The following is a 19,283-nucleotide window of genomic DNA, read 5'->3' as shown; positions in this document are numbered from 1 at the left end:
CCGGCGCGCGAAACCGCGTCTTTCAACTGACAATGAAATCGTAGCCGCCGGCGGCGGCGAATAGGCGCGAGGCCGCGAGGCGGAGGGAGGGAGGGAGGCCGACCGGGGAGGGCCATTGCGCCGAAGCCCCGCCCAGGGCCCCTGCTCGCGCTCCCATTGGCGCCTGCCGCCATTCCGGCTCCTCCCCTTAACGGACCTGTCGCTCTGTGACAGGCGGAGGGGCCAGTTCCTGTTGGGCGAGGGGGCGGAGTCAAGGGTTGCTTGAGCTCCGCCCGGACTCCGGGGGGCTCCTCCCCCTTTGTGCTCCTCACGGCGGGGCGGGCGTGAGGGGGGAATGTCATTGCCGCTCGCAGCCGCCGCTCCTCTGGCGCCCTCGTCCCGTCGGCTCTCGCCGCCGCCGCCTCCTCAGCCGCACGGGGGACACGGATGGCTAGTGGGGCGCAGGGGCCTTCTGGGTTGAGACCGCGGCGGTCGCGGCCGCTGCCGAGGCGGAGACTCGGGATCGCCGCCGCCGCCGCCGCCGCCGCCTCCTCCTCCTCCTTCTCCTCCTCCTCCCCTAGTGTCCCGGCCTCGCGGTGCTGAGGGCGGGAGCGCGCCCAGCTCTTCCTCCGCCTCCACCTCCTCCTCCTCGTTGTCGTCGCCGTCGCCCTCCTCCTCCTCCTCCTCCTCCTCTGGGTCTCCGCCCAGCACCCCTCGCTCCAGGCGGCGGCGGCCGCGGAGGACGAGCGAGACCCGCCGCCGGGGCACAACATGGCGGAGCCCTCGGCCCCGGAGAGCAAGCACAAGTCGTCCCTCAACTCGTCCCCGTGGAGCGGCCTCATGGCTCTGGGGAACAGCCGCCACGGGCATCACGGGCCCGGAGCCCAGAGCGCGTCCAGGGCGGCGGCGCCGCCGAAGCCGGGGCCCCCCGCGGGGCTGTCCGGGGGCTTGTCGCAGCCGGCCGGGTGGCAGTCGTTGCTCTCCTTCACCATCCTCTTCCTGGCCTGGCTGGCCGGCTTCAGCTCGCGCCTCTTCGCCGTCATCCGCTTCGAGAGCATCATCCACGAGTTCGACCCGTGGTGAGTGTGGCCGCCCTTCCCCCGCAGGCAGCCCGCGGTCCCCGGCGTGTCGGGAGCCCCCTCGGATTCCAGCCGCTCGCACGCGGCCCGGCCCGGGCCGGGCGCGCCCCCCGCCCGCCCGCTCGCCCGCTCGCCCGCTCGGCGAAGTTTGCCCGGGAGCCGGAGCCTCGATCCTCGGCCGCCGGCGGCGGCGCCTCCTCCCCGCCGCGCTTCGGCTGCCTCCCGGGGCCCCTTCCCCACGCCCTCTCCGCCGCAGCTTTGCGCCTTGTTGCATTTTATTCCATTTCTCTCTCCTTCCTGCCATCCGGGCAGCCCCGGGATCGATCGCCTCCTGGCCGCTGGAGGTGACTGGATCTCCTCGTCCGTCCGCTCAGCCTCGCAGTTTCTATTTTCTCTCTCGGAGAGCGGGGTGTTAGAGGTTAGGGAAAAGGTGTATTGCCCCGAAAGCGAACGCCGCGCTAGGTGTCTTCCCGCACCGGGTATTTTCAAGTGTGGCCCCCACCCCCCAAGGCCCTTAAGTGCACTCAGAACGCCACAGTTTCCACGGTTGTATTGGGTTGCTTTTTAGAGCGAGATCGTTATTCTGTTAGCCCAACTCTCGCCCTGGGTGTTACCACAGTATCCGACCGCGGTGCCTGAGTTCCTTGATTGGTCTCTCTCTGCGGGAAGGTCTTGGAGAAGGGAACCGACAGGACCAAGGTGCCGGGAGCTCTAGATTGTGCCCAAGTTGCAGACACTGCATGGCACTGACCGACCTGAAGAGTTTAGGGAATTACCCCCACTCCGAACACTGAGTTACCTGGAGGGGAAGATTGCTTTAACTTTTTCTCCATCAGTCCAACCTGAGTTAAGTTTTTTTCCACCTGGGAGAGAGAAAGAGAGAGCATGCCGCTTTAGTTTATTCGACTGGCTGCCTATCAACCTTGAATTATCCTAATTAAACGTTAGGGTATTTGTCTTACCATTTGAAATGCACAGAGAATCTTCTTAAGAGCAAATAAATAGGTTATGAGTTTTGGTGGGAGGTTTATATGTTAAGTATCAGATTTAAGTTGTGCTTTAAGAAAAATATTTATGCTGCAACATCTATTGAACACCAGAGGGGCCTACTCAAGGAAAATTCTTTTTAGAGAAACAATTATGATGACAGACTTCTGTGAGATGCTTTCGTCCCATTTTAGAGGTTTCGATTTTTTTCTAACGTTAGTTTTGCTTTTAAAATGATCATTATGTTATTTGGAATCACATATTGGTGCAGATTACATATAAACTTGTGAAGTATTGCTAACTGGATAGGGTATTCTTTTGAAACACTAAAGCATTAGATTAAAAATGAAATTGAGACCAGAAATGAAAGCTACTAGAATTTACTGAACAGCATGAAAAGAGAAAGTTGTGTCTTTTCAGATGAAGATAGCACAGGGTGACTGATTGGCCAAACGTTTTGTGTTTTAAGAAAAATTGTTAGTATTTCCAGGGTAATTTTACAAATATTTCCAAAAAGTAACATTCTTATAAGTGGAAGGCTGTTAACTGCTTAAGGGTTACTCAAGTTGAAGTTAATGATTGTGGTTAAATGCACAACTAAAGTAAGTGATGTGATTTTTCTTTTTCTTTTTTTTTTGTGTCATTTTCTGCCCTATTTTGCAGGGGGATTATAAGTCTGCATCAACTGCATAGTGTAATGAGAAGGCTTAGATTGTTTTTCGAAGCAGTTACGCTTTTAGGAAATGAATAGGAAAAGTGAGTAGCTTCAGTTTCAGATAATTTGAGAGTGTAACTTCATTCTCATGAAAATCTGTTTTGTTTCTATTCTGCTATGTATGGAAACACATTTTAGTTATATATTTGTCTGAATCTGTCTCATTTGAATTTTAATTCTTACTGATCTGCAAGTGTCCACAGCTAAAGGCTACTAAAGTTAGCTATTCCATCTACCTATGGTAGTGTTAATGTTTATTCTTGATGAAATGTTGATGCTCATGGTGTTACAGCTTTCTAATTAGGAAGTAGATAGGGGTAATAAAGCAATTGTTCCTGCACCTCCCTGCATGGAGCCTTGTCTGAATGAGTGTCATGAAGTGTCTAATTCAAGTAACCTAATGAGAGAAATCAAGTTCAAGCAAAAAGATTGCTCTGTTTAGTTTTTCTTTTCATGGCTGTTAATGTTAGGCATGCCATTCATTCCTCCGTCTCATAATCATTCTTGAAATTTTTTTTTTACAAGGAAGGTTGTGTAGATTGCCTGTTCTGTTGCCTGTCATTACTTTTGACTTTAAAAGACAGTTTTTCTCCAAAGCTAGTAATACCCCAGTGTCACATACTACCTCGGAAGTAGCTCAGACTACCCTGCACAATGAGGGGGAGGGGGAACCTCATTGCACAAACCAGTTTATCCTGGCCTTCCTCCTTCAGCTCTCTCCCCTTCCGATTCTGTATCCTTTCTGTGAAAGGCTGTTTGATTGTGAGCTGCTTCTATAAATTTTACAGGAGCTCTTGAATTGTGTGAGGTTTCAGGTAGCTGCCCAAAATGACTTGTCGCCAGGTTGCATTTTTTAAATTTGTTACCCAAGTTATAAAGTTTACCAACTGTTATAAGATGCAGTGTGTGAGGCTTGTGAGTTAAGCACCTTTTATGTTGAGAACTTGGCAACATTTTTGGATTACAACCTCCCCTTCTCAAGCCAGTGATTTCCTCCCTCCTCAGTTGAGTTGATGAGATTCCAGGAAGCAGTAGAGACTGTTCTGTAGTTGCCAAACTTTGGTTGACCAACTAGTTTAACAGCATCTTTTTATCTTTTTATCGGAAATAATATTAGTCCTTGCAAAGTTTCGCTGTGATTTATGAACAGTTTACATGTTACATTAGCCAGACCCTTACCTGTTAGCTTCTGACAGATTCTGGTAACTCTCTCCATTAGCAGTACGCTGTGAAGAGAGTCCCTTGCAGCTTTTGAGGGGCTTCTCTTTGGAGAGAATTTAGGAAATTTAGAGCTTTAGGTTTTAGCTGCAGTTATCAAAAAGGCAAAAGAAACTGGGCACACCTGTGATCCTGTTCTCTCCTAGTAGATCTTGTCTACACACACCTTTTTTCTGTTTTGTTAGGGCAAAGTTTAATAAAACAGGGACAGGGAATGCTTTTTTCTTAGAAACTGTGGTATAAATAGGTTAATTAGCACATGCACATTTTCAAAGGAGTGACAAGCCTTGGAAAGTAAGCTGTTTCTGACTTGGGGACTGCTTCCTGTCTTTTGAGGTCTCCCATGTTTTTCTTCACTTTACAGGTGACAAAACAAAACGAAATTTAAACGACAAACACCTAAGTGTTGACCTCATTTCTGAAGAGGGCGTAGTTGTAGAGTACAAAGCTTCCCAGGTCTTAGAGCCCCTACCCGACTGTGGGGTCATTAGCAGCAGTCCAGCTGCACTTCAACCACTGACTTCATTGTAATCTGCACCTCCTAACCGGGAGCTTCTGGATCATTCTGAGTTAGAAGCATGGTGTCATGGGAAGTGCTTGAGTGGCTGTCTTTGATGGTGGCATTAGAACCTGCCCCTACTTTGCAGGCACTATAACTTAGTGGTGAATTTCATGAAGTGCATGATAGATCCCGTAGCAGTTAGGAGCTATCACCAAAGCCCATGGAATCTTTTCCTTGAGGATTTTTTCTTTTAGGACCAAAAAGGGCTGCATGCCTCTCAGTGTCATGAGTGGTTTGCATGAAGATGGTTGTCCACCAAGCATTAGAAACTAATATTCTCTGCTTCTGTACCTATGGATGTGGAAGTAACTTGGCAACCTGCCTCTGCCTGACATCCAATCTTCATGCCCTTAAAGTGCTGAGTGTATAGGAAAAATTTAAAATATTCTTCATCGTACTATCTTAGTATTCTCACCAGTATACCTGTGTCCTCAGAAGTCACTTTCTATAAGGCTGATGTTATTTGAGTGACCAAGTCTCATTTTTACTTTACGAAATCATAGGGTACAACAATATTGCAGCTGCTTAGAGTTAAAAGCCTCTGCATTTCAGTAGGTCTGCCTTCTACTAAGTGATTGTGCTATAAGTTTTCAACATAAAGAAAGTTGAATTTTAGAGTCAGCATTACATTACTACTACTTATGTTCTCCAATTGATAGATTTTACTTCACTTTTAACGCCTATAGCTGTGCTTACACCCTTCTAGACTTGAGAGACTGCTTGCTGGGGCGTTGTTCCTGTGATACAGGATGCTACCCTGATTTCCTCTGCTTCATGATAAAGGAGAACTTTCTTTCCTGACCAAATTTGTTTTCTGTAAAACCTGAGCCCAGCATGCACAAATAACTCTTTGTATATCTCCACTTGGACTGCAGGTTGGGATCTGATTCCATCCCTTTCAGGTTTGGTCAGTAGTTTTACCTGAGGACACTGTAGGCCAGTGCATTAGCCAAGTCTGTTGAATGACTTGGCTTTGCTTAACCTGAAGTAGGTTTTTTTTTTTTAAAGTTTATTTATTCAAGCCATCTTCCTCTTACAAGCAAAGGGATGGTGGAAGATCGGTGTAATAGTCACCGATTTGATACAAGGAAAGATGAGCTTAGCGCCCCATGTGCTTTCGTGGTCCACACACAGAGTAATGGTCCAAACCAGTGCTGTGGTCCCTTGTTGCCTGGGGATGGGTCCGGGTTCTCTTTACTCATCTGTATAGCCAGTCGGAAGTGGGTTCACATGAGGGTTGTGGAAAAGGGCATGGTTACCATCTCCCCAGGGGAAGGGCTTGGTCCTGATGCGGAGGTGGGGATAAGTGAGGCATTCGGGTTTCTCCTGCTCCCCATGCTTACTCCCACCCCGGGCAGCGCCATGAAGTAGCTGAAGGCACCACTTGACATGGGCTGCCCCACCCATGGGAGGGTCCAGCCCAGCAGCCCAGACACCCAGACACACGGCCGACAAAATCTTGGAACTACCTTATGGTTGGTTTTATTAGACTTACTTCGATAGAACTTCTAACCTCTTGAATGTCTTAGTGTTTAGCCTGTTGTCTCTGCCATGTTTCATCCAAATAATACATACAGAACCTGAAAACATATACACCGATATTAAGGTAGCCAGATTTGGATCATCCTGCTGCTTCTGATTGATGAGACTTCTCGTTTTTAAACATTTTGGTCTTCCTGAGAAGGGTTCCCTCCTCACCTTAGCCTATTTTTTCTTTCTTCCTCTCCTTAGTCTGGCAAGGACTATTAAGCTGGCCCAGACTGGCAGGCAGGAATATATGTGTGTTCTGCCACACCCTGCATCTCCATTTACATACTTCAGGCCATGAATAATTTACCTAGAACTTAGAAATGGATGGAAATGGCAGTAAATGGGATAAAAGAAAAGAGCTCCATATATAGTGGGAGTAAATGTTGGTAGAGATGGGGCAGTTGTTTCAGAAGCTCCTGTATTTTGAGCAGATTTGTTAACTGGCATTTGTAGGCTGGCCAAAAGATCTAACCGCTTTTTATAGTTTGTGTGTTTGGAAAAATGTTTCCTTAGTTAGTTTGAGACATCTAAACATTTTGGAATAGATCTTTAACATAAATTAATAAATGCCCATTTATCCAATTTTGCACCACTTGAAGATAAGCAAATCTGAGTAAGTTAACCATATCCCCTGTAACCTTTCCTTTACAGGAAACAGTAACATGTTTCAAGTGGTGATGGCACACCTAAGTTGAACAGTGTCTCCCAGTCTGACAGTTACCTTTGAATTGAGGAAATCAGGAGTAAAATCTTTAGACAAGCTGTATTTTAGTTCAGTGCTTTCCCGATCTGGGTGATTCCAAAGTCTTTTTACTGTACCCCAACTTCTAAGGCAGGCTTTAAAAAAGTCTTCCTTTTTTTTTTTTTTTTTCTTTTTTCTTTTCCTGGAGACAGGGTTTCTCTGTGTGTACCTGGCTTTCCTGGAACTCACTCTGTAGACCAGGTTGGCCTTGAACTTGTGCCTCTGCCTCCTGAGTGCTGGGATAAAGGGGTTTGCCACCACCACCTGCTTCATACGTTTCTTAGTCATCTAGTCTAATTCTAAACACATTGGCCAATCAAAATGCTTGGTCACAGCCCTCTTTAGCAGAGTAAGCTTGCTAGTTTGATGATAGCTAGTTATTTTTATCATTTTAATGTAGGCAAAGAAGAAAAGCTAATTGTTTTAGTTTGGGCTTTTTTTTTTTTGGTGAAAGATGATTAATGGATTTTCAGAAATGGGCCTTTTAAAAAAGTAGCTGATAGCCAAGCGGTCGTGGCACACACCTTTAATCCCAGCACTTGGGAGGCAGAGGCCTGCAGATCTCTGTGAGTTCATGACCAGCCTGGTCTACAAGAGCTAGTTCCAGGACAGCCTCCAAAGCCACAGAGAAACCCTGTCTCAAACCACCCCCCCCCCAAAAAAAAACCAAAACAACAACAAAAGTTAGCTGATTGAGAAAAAAAGATGATCAAATTAAGTTGAATATTTCCACAGGTTTGTTTGTAAAAAATTCATAGTGTTGAGCTTGGAAGCATTAAGTCATTCCATCATGGGAATATTGAGCAAACAGCTGTGCTTTTAGAGTAGACTCGGAATTCTATAGGTAAATAGATGTCACCTATCTTGCTTGTTTCCAAGATAAAGAACCTAAAGGTAGTTGAGGCCTTTTCCTGTTGAGGTTTTTTTGAAAGTTCAGAATACGAGAGGGTGTTTTTTGTATATTACCACTCATTTTGAATTGAGGGTGTTGAAAATAATAGTTCAAGTGTAGATTTGGAAACAGTACTTGCGTGTAAAGTTTAATTTGGAGTTGGTGATGTAAAAAAGCTGTAGGCATGAATTGTCTGTCACTGCCATAAATTAAGTTATAAAACTATTTTATGTTCATCCCTGTCAAGAGACATGTCTTTGGATACAGTAGTCAAAGAAATTATATTTGTATGAGTAAAATTCTAAAGTGTTAATTGATAAGCAAGTTGATGAGTTTCTTTTCTAAGCTTTATATAAGCTTATTTATTAATCCTTCTCAAGTACACATTTTTTCTCCCTAGCATGTTTTTTTTAAGTGATAGCTAGCAGTCCTTTCAACTTAAAATGATTTTTTTTTTACTTAAAATATTGGCAGTTCTTGCTTTTGCCTCTTAGTATCTAATGTTGCAATTTATGGTGTCTGTGTTTGTGTGTGTGTGTACATGCCTGTGTACTAATGTTGAAAATGAACTATTGTCAGCAACACCACAGAAATTAAAATTGAGTAGTAAGTAACTCATACCAAAAGTGTACATTATGCATGTTTTATATTATTTTTGTTGCTGGTCACATTTGTCTGAAGAAAAGCATAAGGTCAAATTAAACGGCTTTGAAGAAAAGAATCATGCCCAGAAATCTATTTATGAAAGTAAATTATTGCACTGTGTGCAGTCTACAGCAAAAAAAAAAACTAAAATAAAAAAGCGAATGCAGTGTTATCAAAAAGAAAGCAGTACTCTTGTAGTTTTTGAGATGTTCTTTAAAAGTAATTTTTAAGTGCTTATATAAGAAAGAGTAAACACATTGGCAAAGACTTTATAGGTGAAAAGGGGTTTCAGTCTTTAAGAAAGCTGCTACACAGTGAAATGAGGACCCATCTGACCGTTCCTCAGGTCATGGTCAGTTCCTCAGGTCATGGTCATTGTCATCTACGACACTGTTTGCTTCCCCAGTCTGTCTCCCACACCGCAAGTCAACGAAGTAATTATGTCCTTTGTTTCTTGCCATAAGAGGTGAGCTTTCTGTATTGCTAAATAGCAGTTTAGTTCATGTATTTTAGTAAGGCGGAATTGTAACTTTTATGTCTTTCTCTTTTTGCTCATCTCTCAGAAGATTCAGAACAAGTGAACAGTAAGGCCCAGCAGTGTAGCACCAAGGATTTCGTCTCTTCTTTTTATAGCACAAAGTAATTAAAGAGGGAAAAGTTTCCTTTTCACTTGAAATAACAAGTGATCTTTAAAAAAATTAAATTTATTTTATATGTATGTTTTCTATCTTCATATAGGTACCATGTGCATGCCTACTGCCCACAAAGCCCACAAGTTACAAATAGTTTTGCACTGCCATATAGGTGCTGGGGACTGAACCCAGGACCTCTGAGGAGCAGCCAGTTCTCTTAACCACTGAGCCACCTCTGCAGCCCTAGATGATCTTAAAGCTGACTCTTTAGATGGAGTCAGCCTTTTCTCCAGATACCCTTGAAAGATTGAACCTCTCAGAAGATGAGGCTATAGGAAACAGGGCATGAGAATGCTGCTTCATTCCCTTTCTGGAGACAGATGATAGTTGAATCAATTAAAAAAAAACCTGCTCAAGAACTGGGCATTGTGGGAGGGAGCCACAGTGGTATTAGGCTGTATGTATTCCTGCAGTCCTAGTTACTTTGTGAAACTTTTCGGTGGGAACTTTCTTGAGCTTCTGGTGTTCAAACCATCCTAGCCAACATAATGGGACTTTATCCCAGACAAGAACTCGATTGTATCAGCCGTTGCTCATTTTTAAAGTGTGTACATATATTTAGTGAATGGATGGTTGGTAATTCTTTTGTAATTTCAGACAGGATTTTACTATGCAGTTCAGGATGGTGTAGAACTTGTGAGGTAGTCCAGACTGCCTGGAATTCTCCATCCTGCTTCCTTCCCCTAAACCCGCTCAAGTGCTGGGACCATGCCTACCAGTAAGTTTGAGGTGTGTGTGTGTGTGTGTGTGTGTGTGTGTCTGTGTGTGTCTGTGTGTGTCTGTGTGTGTACCCACTTGCACATATATGTGCATGCATGATCACCTGTGTGTAAGCAGGTTGATACCATGTGTCTTCCTTGGATCACTCACTACCTTATATATGTTGATCCATGATCTCTCACTTGAACCCAGCTTATGTTGAGTGAGCTAGTCCAGTTAGCTCAGGGATCCCTCCTAGCCTCCACTTTCCAGCAAAGTAGGATTGCAAAGGGGTGCCATCACAGCACCCAGCATTTGCACGGGTGCTGGCCATCGGAACACCCATTAAGCCAGTCCTTAGCCCTCTAGGCAGTGTATTCTGTAAAGACGGGGGTTTGGTATCTGAGATGAATTTAGTAAAGTCCTATGAATGTGCTGTTTTATGTGTTGTTTTGTTATTTTTGTGGGGAATTGCTAGTTTTGGGTGGTGTATGTTTGTTTAGATTGGGTTTTTTTTTTTCGTTTTTCAAGACAGGGTTTCTCTATATTGTTTTGGAGGCTGTTCTGGAACTCGCTCTGTAGACCAGGCTGGCCTCGAACTCACAGAGATCCTCCTGCCTCTGCCTCCCTAGTGCTGGGATTAAAGGCATGCGCTGCCGAAGCTCAGTTTAGACAGGGATTCTTAAACGGCTTTCCTGAGTTCTCTTACTGTTTCCCAGGTTGCTTTCTTCTAGTGCAGCAGTTCTCAGCCTGTGGATCAAACAAACCTTTCACAGCAAAACTACAGTTAGGAATAGCAAGGAAAAAATTTTATGGTTTGGGTCACCACAATATGAGGAATTGTATTAAAGGTCACAGCATTAGGAATGTTGAGCTAGTGTGGTTATTTATTTTTATCTTTTTCAATTTATTTCCCTGATTGTTTACTGGCTGTGACTTATCTTCAGGAAGATTGAGAAAGAGGCATATTAGGAAGAGTTTCTCAAAAACCATCTTCAGGATAAAATTAATTCAAAGAATGATACAAGGTCGTTGACCTTCATGTGGAGACCTGAACTGTGTTGGGCTGTGAGAACTGGTTGTCTGGTAGCAAATTAGTATCAGGAATGTGGCTCTAGTTGCTAAGGCTTCCTTTTATAATTAGAAAGCACTTTCTTAAGTGAAACAGACGAGGAAACTCAACATGCATTTCTCTTTTGTGTTTGAATGAGTTTGATCAGATTTGGTGGTGTTTTCTGCTGTGCATTAGTATAAAACCCATGCAACTTGAGTGGATAACGTTTATTTCTTTTGTGAACAAATAATGGGCTGTCATCAAACTTAATTCATCGCTGAAGAAAAATTTAAATCTGGAACTGCCTTTCTTAAAACTCTCAATTGAGCCCAGCCAGTATTTGAATTCTGTAATCGAAACTTTAAAACTTAAGCCAAATATCCTAAGAAAGATGTTTAACATATCTCATCATCTCAGATTCCATTCAGAACATGGCCTGGAATGATGCAAATGCCTTGAATGAAACTCACTTGAGTAATGCTCCCATGTAAGGATAGAAACCCCTTCTAATGCTCCTGATAGTTTTCATGTATGAATTCCCAAGTGGAGATCCTCTCCTGAAATATCTTAACTGTTATGAAACATGCCAGACACACTCCTTTTGGAAAAATAATCTGATAATCACTTATCTGCTGCATGTGAGAAGTTAATCAGTGTAGGCTCTATTAATAACATTATAAAACAATCTTTTGTTAAACTTCGAGGACTGTGCAGCTGACTAAACAGACTGAAGCCATTTTTTGAAGAATTTCACATCTGTAAAGTAAAAATACTCGAGAGTAGGAGTGTATGTGAGAGAGAGAGAGAGAGAGAGAGAGAGAGAGAAATTAGGCATTGTTGTTTGGATTTCGATGCTCATTTGCCCCTATAGTGAATAATGATTTAATGTTACCATAGAACACAGAAAAAAAATCCTTTTAGTCAAGAAAATTATTTGTATTCTCCCTGTAATATTTTATACAATATTAGGGTGTGGTGAACACTCAGTGAATATTAAAAACCTTTTGTCTTTAACTGTACCATTTTAAAAATTACCTTCAACTGGGTGTTGGTGGCAGCTCACGCCTTTAATCCCAGCACTCTGGAAGCAGAGGCAGGGCTACACAGAGAAACCCTGTCTCGGAAAAGAAAAAAAGAAATGAACTTCGTCTTAAACTGTATCTGTTGTTTTGGGGATAATGGTCCTATAATAAGTCTCCTGGGTATGACTTTGGTAAATCTTGGGTTCTACTGTAGCAGCAGTAAAGGCATATGCAGTGAACATGGTAACTCACTTTCACTAGTGCTTTAGTTTTAGGGTTGCTGGAGTGGAGTGAGACCACTTGAAGAAGAGACGGTTGTGACCAGCACTGCTGGCCACTAGCAGTAAGGGTAAATGGCTGACTGGATGCATTACGAAGAACTTTGAAGAGACTGGAGAGATGGCAGTTAAGAACACTGACTGCTCTTCCAGAGGTCTTGAGTTCAATTCCCAGCAACCACGTGGTGGCTCACAGACTTCTATAGTGAGAACTGACGCTCTCTTCTGGCATGCAAACATACATGCAGACAGAATGTGCAGGCATAAAATACATAAACCGAAAAAAGGAAAAGTGTAATTTTAGTTGCATGAGTGTTTCTTTTTTTTTTTTTTTTTTTTTTTTTTTTGGTTTTTCGAGACAGGGTTTCTCCGTATTGTTTTGGAGGCTGCCCTCCTGGAACTCACTCAGTAGACCAGGCTGGCCTCGAACTCACAGAGGTCCGCCTGTCTCTGCCTCCCGAGTGCTGGGATTAAAGGTGTGCGCCACCAACGCCTGGCTTGCATGAGTGTTTCTTACAAGTACAAATATCTCTCAAACAGTTCCTTTTCAAGTTTTAACTCATTAGTTGAACACTGAATCAGACCAAAAAAAAAAAAAACAGTTAAAAATCTATAAGCCACCTGAAGTATAAAAGTTGTATTGTTATTGAGATGATGGAAAAGATACCATTGATAAAAATTAGTTTACAAACTAATTTGAGTTTGAGGAATAGTAAGAGCTGAACTTACTGTATGCTGTGATATTAGTTAATACACACTAAATTTATGCCAACAATTTAGTTTAGGTAGGGTTGGATGAAGGTAAATGATACATAAATCCAGCCACACTTCAGGAGGCATCAGAGTTCTAACCTCATTCTGAACTTTACCTTAGAGATTAAAGGATACTAAATAAAAAATACTCATTATTAGGAAATAAATTACCATCTTCACCAAAGTGTCTTTGCAGTAGAAGTAACTTTGTCTATATTTAATTATTAGTTGGGTCATTGAATAGTAGATATTAGTATATCTACTATTAGACTCTTTTCAATTTTTAAATTATTAACCAAGCTCTAATAGAAATGATCGGTCTGCTATATAATTACACTGCTGAATTCCATGTCATAATGGTGGCACTCCTGTAAGTCCTTGAACTGAAAACCTGGAATGATCTCACATGATTTTTTAAATTTTATTTAACAATACTATGTGCCTAGGAAAAAATTCTTTATGTATCGATGCACTTTAAAAAGAAAGCCTGATACATGTGCAAAGCCCCTAGTCTCCTGCACAGCACAAGAATGATGACAGCAGTGAAAAGAGTCCTCTTATCAGTGACTGGAATTTGTTCAATACATTAACCAACATTGTATACTCAGTCACTTTTTAAAAAATCTTAATACACCTGTCTCATGGAAGTATAACCTGGTTCTCACAACATTTTTACTCTAGACTTTAACTAAGGGAGGCTTTTATTTTATGCTACACAGCTTTCTGGTATTTGAAGGAGGAATATGATAATGAAACCATGTGAGATAAATGAAATCTGATCTTAACGTGGTTTAAAGGTCAGTCATATGTTCAAAGTAGAAAAACGAGCTTGAGCAGTTAATTTTAAAAAAATCAGCGATTTATTTATGGTCTTAATTTAATTGAGTCGGCCACTTTAAAAAGGAGACATTTTCCTCCCCATTTAAGATTATTTTGGTTGTTAAAGTAACTTACTGAACTTAAAATGTCTAATATAAACAGCTTTTATACAGAAGGCTTTCCTTTTAAATAAAATCACTTTGGATATTACAAAATATTTATGTTATTTAGTGATATTAATTAGACCTATTGGGTTTGAATCACAACATATGACATTACTAATAACTAGAGGTGTGTTTAAAATGTAACATGCACATAAATGGAATATGTGTACTCTATATAATTGTGAAGCTTACTGATGACATTGGGAATCTTACCCAGCGGCTGCAGAACAAGGACATGGCCATCTTTATATTTATCTATTAACTCTCTAGCCTGTCCTCTTATTTTTTCTGTTGCAACTAGGAAACCATTCTGACTTTTTAAATAGAGATTTGATTTTTGACTATGTGTGTAAGTGTTTGGCAGGGATATGGGAACCTGAGTATAGGTGTCCACAAAGTCTAGAAGAGACTGAAGAGCTAAAGTTATAGCCACTGTGAGCCACTGGATGTGGGTTGTAACACATAAATAAGACAGAAACCGATATTGGGCTTCAACCCGAAGATCAGGGAAGTAAAGCAGCCTGCCACTAGCTTCTTCTACTTCAGGCTGAATGGGCTGAGCCTGTCTCCACGAGCTCTCACAAAGCCTCAGACTACCTTTCCTCATCTTGACTGGAGAATGAATGCCTCTCTGAGACCTTGCTTCTGTCTTATGTACTTCCCTAACGTTGAGATTAAAAGTATGAGCTATAATTCTCTTTTAAACTGATTCACTCTTGTGTAGATCTGGGTAGCCTTGGGCTCACAGAGATCCCGCTATGTCTTAATCCTGAATCCTAGGATTAAAGGTGTGTACCTACCTGTATGGCCTGTGGCTGACTTTGCTTTCTGAATCCTCAGGCAAGCTTTAATAAATCATAAAAATATATCACCACAGTGGGTGCTAGGAACTGAAGCTTGGTTTTTGCAAGAGTAATTTGTATTGTGTTTGTAAACTGCTGAACCATCTCTCCAGCCCCCATTTCTATCGCTGCCTTTGAAAACAAAACAAAAAATCACTTAACAGTATATTGGTAAGTTTTGGAATTTTAGAAGACAGCCTTCTCTTTTAAAAGTTCTGTGTCTTTGAGTGAGGGGCTCACTTTAGCCCTGGCTGTCCTGGAACTGGCTGTGTAGATCAGGCTTGCCTTTATAACCCATGGTTATCTGCCTGCCTTTGTAAATGCTGGGATTAAAAATGTGTGTTGCCACATCAGACAATAATAATCTTACTTACACATGTTTTATTTTGACTTAGATTATTGCATTTATTGGCTAATGAATTTTGGGCTTCTAATTTTGTTATGAATAATGTTGCTAATGATAAAACTTTTCCAATGTATACATGTGTTCGCTTGACAGCTGTGTACCTCAACTGACATTTTATTTCAGCTTTTTTTGGGGGGGGTTGTTTTTTCGAAACAGGGTTTCTCTGTAGCTTTGGAGCCTGTCCTGGCACTGCCTCTGCCTCCTGAGTGCTGGGATTAAAAGTGTGCGCCACCACCACCCAGCTATTTGTAAAAGATGCCATTTTAAAACACAGCAGCCAACACTTTCCCACCATTTTGTGGGTTGTATTTACTCCATTGTATCAGCCTGCATGTGGTAAAGATTGTAGTTGTCTCCACAGGCTGTAGTTAGCTGGAGCAAGAATGTCTCAGATGCCTGGGCCTTGGTGACATCTGGAACTTTGACTTTTTGGCTTTTCCCGTGTTGTTACTTTGGCTGCCTCAATATGTGGCTCCTGTACTCCCAGAGAGAATGCCAAGATGGGAAAAGCTGGCTGACTGAAGGTCAGAGTTGGAGTGTACTCTTATCAGTTCCAGAATATTTTACTGTTCAAATGACAGAGGCTACCTTAGTGTCAAAAGAGAACCTTTGTGTATAGATAGGTGCGGAATTATTTAGGACTACTTTAGAAATTCCACCACAATGTGTTTATCATTTTAATCTCCTGTGAATATCTTTGGCCACTTTGGATGTTTTGTCTTTATTGGCTTATATTTGAGACAGGGTCTTGCTATGTAATCCAAACTGCTTTCTCCTGTCCCAGTTTCCCAAATATTGGAGTATCAGGCATACACCATCAAGCAGTTTTTAAAATGGTCTTTTTCTTAATGATTTAATAAGGGACTACATATATATATGTATATTTATACACTCTACACTGAATTGAGATTAAACTTGTGAATATTTTATTTCAGCTTGTGACTTACCACAATCCTATGGCATCAATATTTTCCCCCTACTTTACAGATGTGCTGTAGTTAGTGTATGTTAAAAGAATGTAGTTTTGAAGTCAGATGGCTCCCAAAGGTGACATTTTGTTTTAAAAAATGGTGTTTGCAAAGGCATATGGTGTCCCAACCTATTTCCTTTCTCAAACGAGGTCAAGGCTTAAAAAAACTTCTGATTATCACTCTGTGACACTTTGTTAGGAATACACTGAGAACAGGTAGTGCTGGAGAACTAATGGCTCTAGAACCAGTATATTCAGCTCCAAGTGTTCTCCAGTGCTGCTCGCCTTCTTCATCTCTTGGTTTTCCTTTCTGATCCTGGGATCGGTCACTGTCTGCATGAACTTGCATACTTGTTTCCCATAGCCAGGCTAATTGCTATCAGTGCTCTTTCTGAGAGTGTGCTGAGTTCTCAGAGGGCAAAGGGTTTGACTGACACTTAAGATTCTCTTGACTACCCCTATACTTTTATATTTTATCATAGAAATTACGGTTGTTAAGTGTTGTGGCCAGAATAGTTTCAAAATTACATAAACTTTAGAAATTCTGTGAGTATTCAAATGTTTGCCCTATCTATGTTCTTAGAACGTAGTGGACAGGTACCAAGCAAGATTAAAGTCCAGGATGCAAAGCTTTGAGGGAAATGAAACTGCATTCTTTCATGCCTGAGCAAATAGAAAAAGATGTAAATACATTTGTAGACACTTCCTCTCTGCTCTCAAATTAGGAAGATTTGTTTGTGTGGTTTCCAGTTATTTCAGTTCTGTACATTGATGGCAGGCACCCCAGTAGGCCCAGTACGAACACGCCACCTCACATTTCTTGTATTTAATATCCAAACACAGCACTGCACACCTATTTAAACTTTAATCCTAGCAATAGGTAGGCAGATTTGTGAGTTCGAGGCCAGCTTGATTTGCATAGTTATGTTCCAGGCCAGGCAAGGCTAAGTACTGAGACCTTGTCTTGGTAAATAAATAATAAATATCCAAAGGCAGAGGTAGAAGTTAAACAGCATTTCTTATTGGAAAGATTTTTCTATTTTTTCTTTTTTGGTGGGGAAGTGGAGGAGGAGGAGGAGGAGTATATCCCTGACTGACCTGGAACTAGCTCTGTAGACTAGACTGGCCTCAAACTCAAGAAATCCACCTGCCTGTCTGATGGGATTAAAGGAATGCACCACTACCTCTGGCCGCAAGGATTTGCACTTATAGTGGATTCACAGCTTCTTGGGTTTTTGATTTAAGTGTCTGGTGTGGCAAATTTGCATAATACTGGTTCTTTAGCGTCTCAAGGGCTGAGCAATTTAATGAGACCAAGTCACAAAGATTCTGACTTGGGAATGCTATCCACCAGTGACTTCCATTGCGTGTAGAAGCTTTTTCATTTTTGTTCTTTGACTTTAGGGTCATAAAGTATTAATTACTCTTCCCAGAAAACTGAATGCAGTTGAGTCTGTGACCCTGTTATCTTGATAAATTACTGGTGTCAAGTAATTTGGCAAAAAAGTCAAATTCCACCATGTTGAGTGTAGTACGGGCCATTTGCAAAACGAAATTCAGTAAATGGGTCTTTATCTTGGTATCCAAGTTGAGTATTACGACACGGAGTATTTAAGGGTATCAGCTTGTGAATATGCCTCCTCTTGGTCTTGAGAACTAGCATGTCCAAGAAGGCTTGTATACACTGCCTTCTCTGGGCGACCGCTGTTAGTTCATCCCTTGTTACTTCCCTACCCCCATGAGAGTATTTCTTGTAGAATGATCATTTTGCTTTTGAGTTTCAGTTGACCAAACCACTGTCATCATAGCAAATTGTAGATCTTGGGACATTATTACTTTAGATCATGTTTGCTATACATGTTATTTCTATAGCAGATGAATTTATTTCCTGGTTTATATATATTTTTTATGTATACAAATACATATTATACATATAGCTGATTAGTTGGAAATTCTATTTATGTAGTACAATACATAATTTTGTGCCTAAAGTAGTATTGGAGATTTCTATAATATATATTTTATAACATACTGTATGTATATTTAATATCGTATGTATATTTAATAATTATTGTTTGTATAATAAGAAACATGCTTTTCTTTACCTTAAGTTTTAGATTTAGTCTATATTAGACTTAGCTGAGCGGAGCTCGTTTGATAGAATCAAATATTTTTATGTGTACTAATTTTTTGGTTCATATAATAGCATATAAACCTTATTTGAATATTTAATTTTTAGTTCTTGCTAACTTTTCATTTTTCACCAATTAGTTTTTTCTTTTTATTTTGTGTGGGGATGGGAAGTGCTTACATGCCATGGCACACAGGTTGGAGGACAACTTGCCAGAATCAGTTCTCATCTTACCATGTGGTTTTTATCCACTGAGCCATCTTACCAGCCTTCTGGTTTTTTGTTTTTTTTAATGTCCATTATAGCCAGGTGTGGTAGGATGCACACGTAATCCTAGCACTTTGGAGGCTGAGGTGGGAGTTTTCCAAGTTTGAGGACAAGCTGGCCTCAGAGGAAGAGCCTCTCCCCAAACAGCAAACCACATGTCCTTGATAGTACAGAGAGATTGTCCACTTCCAGGGTCTGCTGACCGGAATTGGCAGCAGACAGTAAAGCAGTTTTGATCAGATGGGACTCAACCAGGGCCCTTATTTGTTGTTAATGTGCATTGTGAAGTTCTGTGTGTCACCTGACCCTTTTGGTCTTGTACATGTCCCTTTGAGAGAAGAGAGCGATTTAAAGGAGAGTGGCAAGACAGTTGCAGACTTTACACAGCCCTGTGCTTTCTCCTGTTGTGCTCACCAGGAGAGAAGCAGGTGCTTTGTCTCAGGACATGCGCTGTCTGCTGAAGGTCTTGTATCAAAGTGGCCCAACTATCCATGAGTGGAGTCAGGGAGCATCATTTCAGGGCCAAGTGCTAGTGCGCTGCTGAGTACATTTATGGTGGTACGGCAGTGGCTGTTTGGTCTCTTTGACTTGAAGTTCTTTTTCCATGTGTCATTTGTAGTCCTCTGCTGTGAATATCTATAACATTCTAGCCTTGGCATACCTTTCTTTGGGTTTCCATATCTTAAGTTATAAACTTGACTAATGGAGTTACATAGACAGTGCTCTTAAGATGTCAGCTGGTACAAGTGGGTTTAAAATAGCAGAATAAAGCAGGCTTCCTGTACAGGCTTGCCTGTAATGAAGCTGTCTGTGAAGTCTGGCTTCCTTGGTTGGGTT

General features: G+C 41.8%; 1 protein-coding gene across 1 annotated transcript in view; it reads left to right on the top strand.

The window, feature by feature from the left end:
• Positions 1-383: 383 nt before the first annotated feature.
• Stt3b (STT3 oligosaccharyltransferase complex catalytic subunit B) overlaps positions 384-19,283 on the top strand; it is a 73,670-nt gene continuing 54,770 nt past the window's right edge. The window contains exon 1 of the mRNA XM_005075037.4: positions 384-1,058. Within this exon, the coding sequence (XP_005075094.1) occupies positions 751-1,058 (308 nt within the window). The 5' untranslated portion in view covers positions 384-750. The remainder of the gene's footprint in view (positions 1,059-19,283) is intronic.

The sequence above is a fragment of the Mesocricetus auratus genome, unplaced genomic scaffold (assembly GCF_017639785.1).
Source record: "Mesocricetus auratus isolate SY011 unplaced genomic scaffold, BCM_Maur_2.0 Super-Scaffold_100691, whole genome shotgun sequence".
In the NCBI taxonomy this organism is placed as follows: Eukaryota; Metazoa; Chordata; class Mammalia; order Rodentia; family Cricetidae; genus Mesocricetus; species Mesocricetus auratus.
The sequence above is the reverse complement of the archived record's forward strand: the minus strand, read 5'-3'. Positions and strand labels throughout refer to the sequence as shown.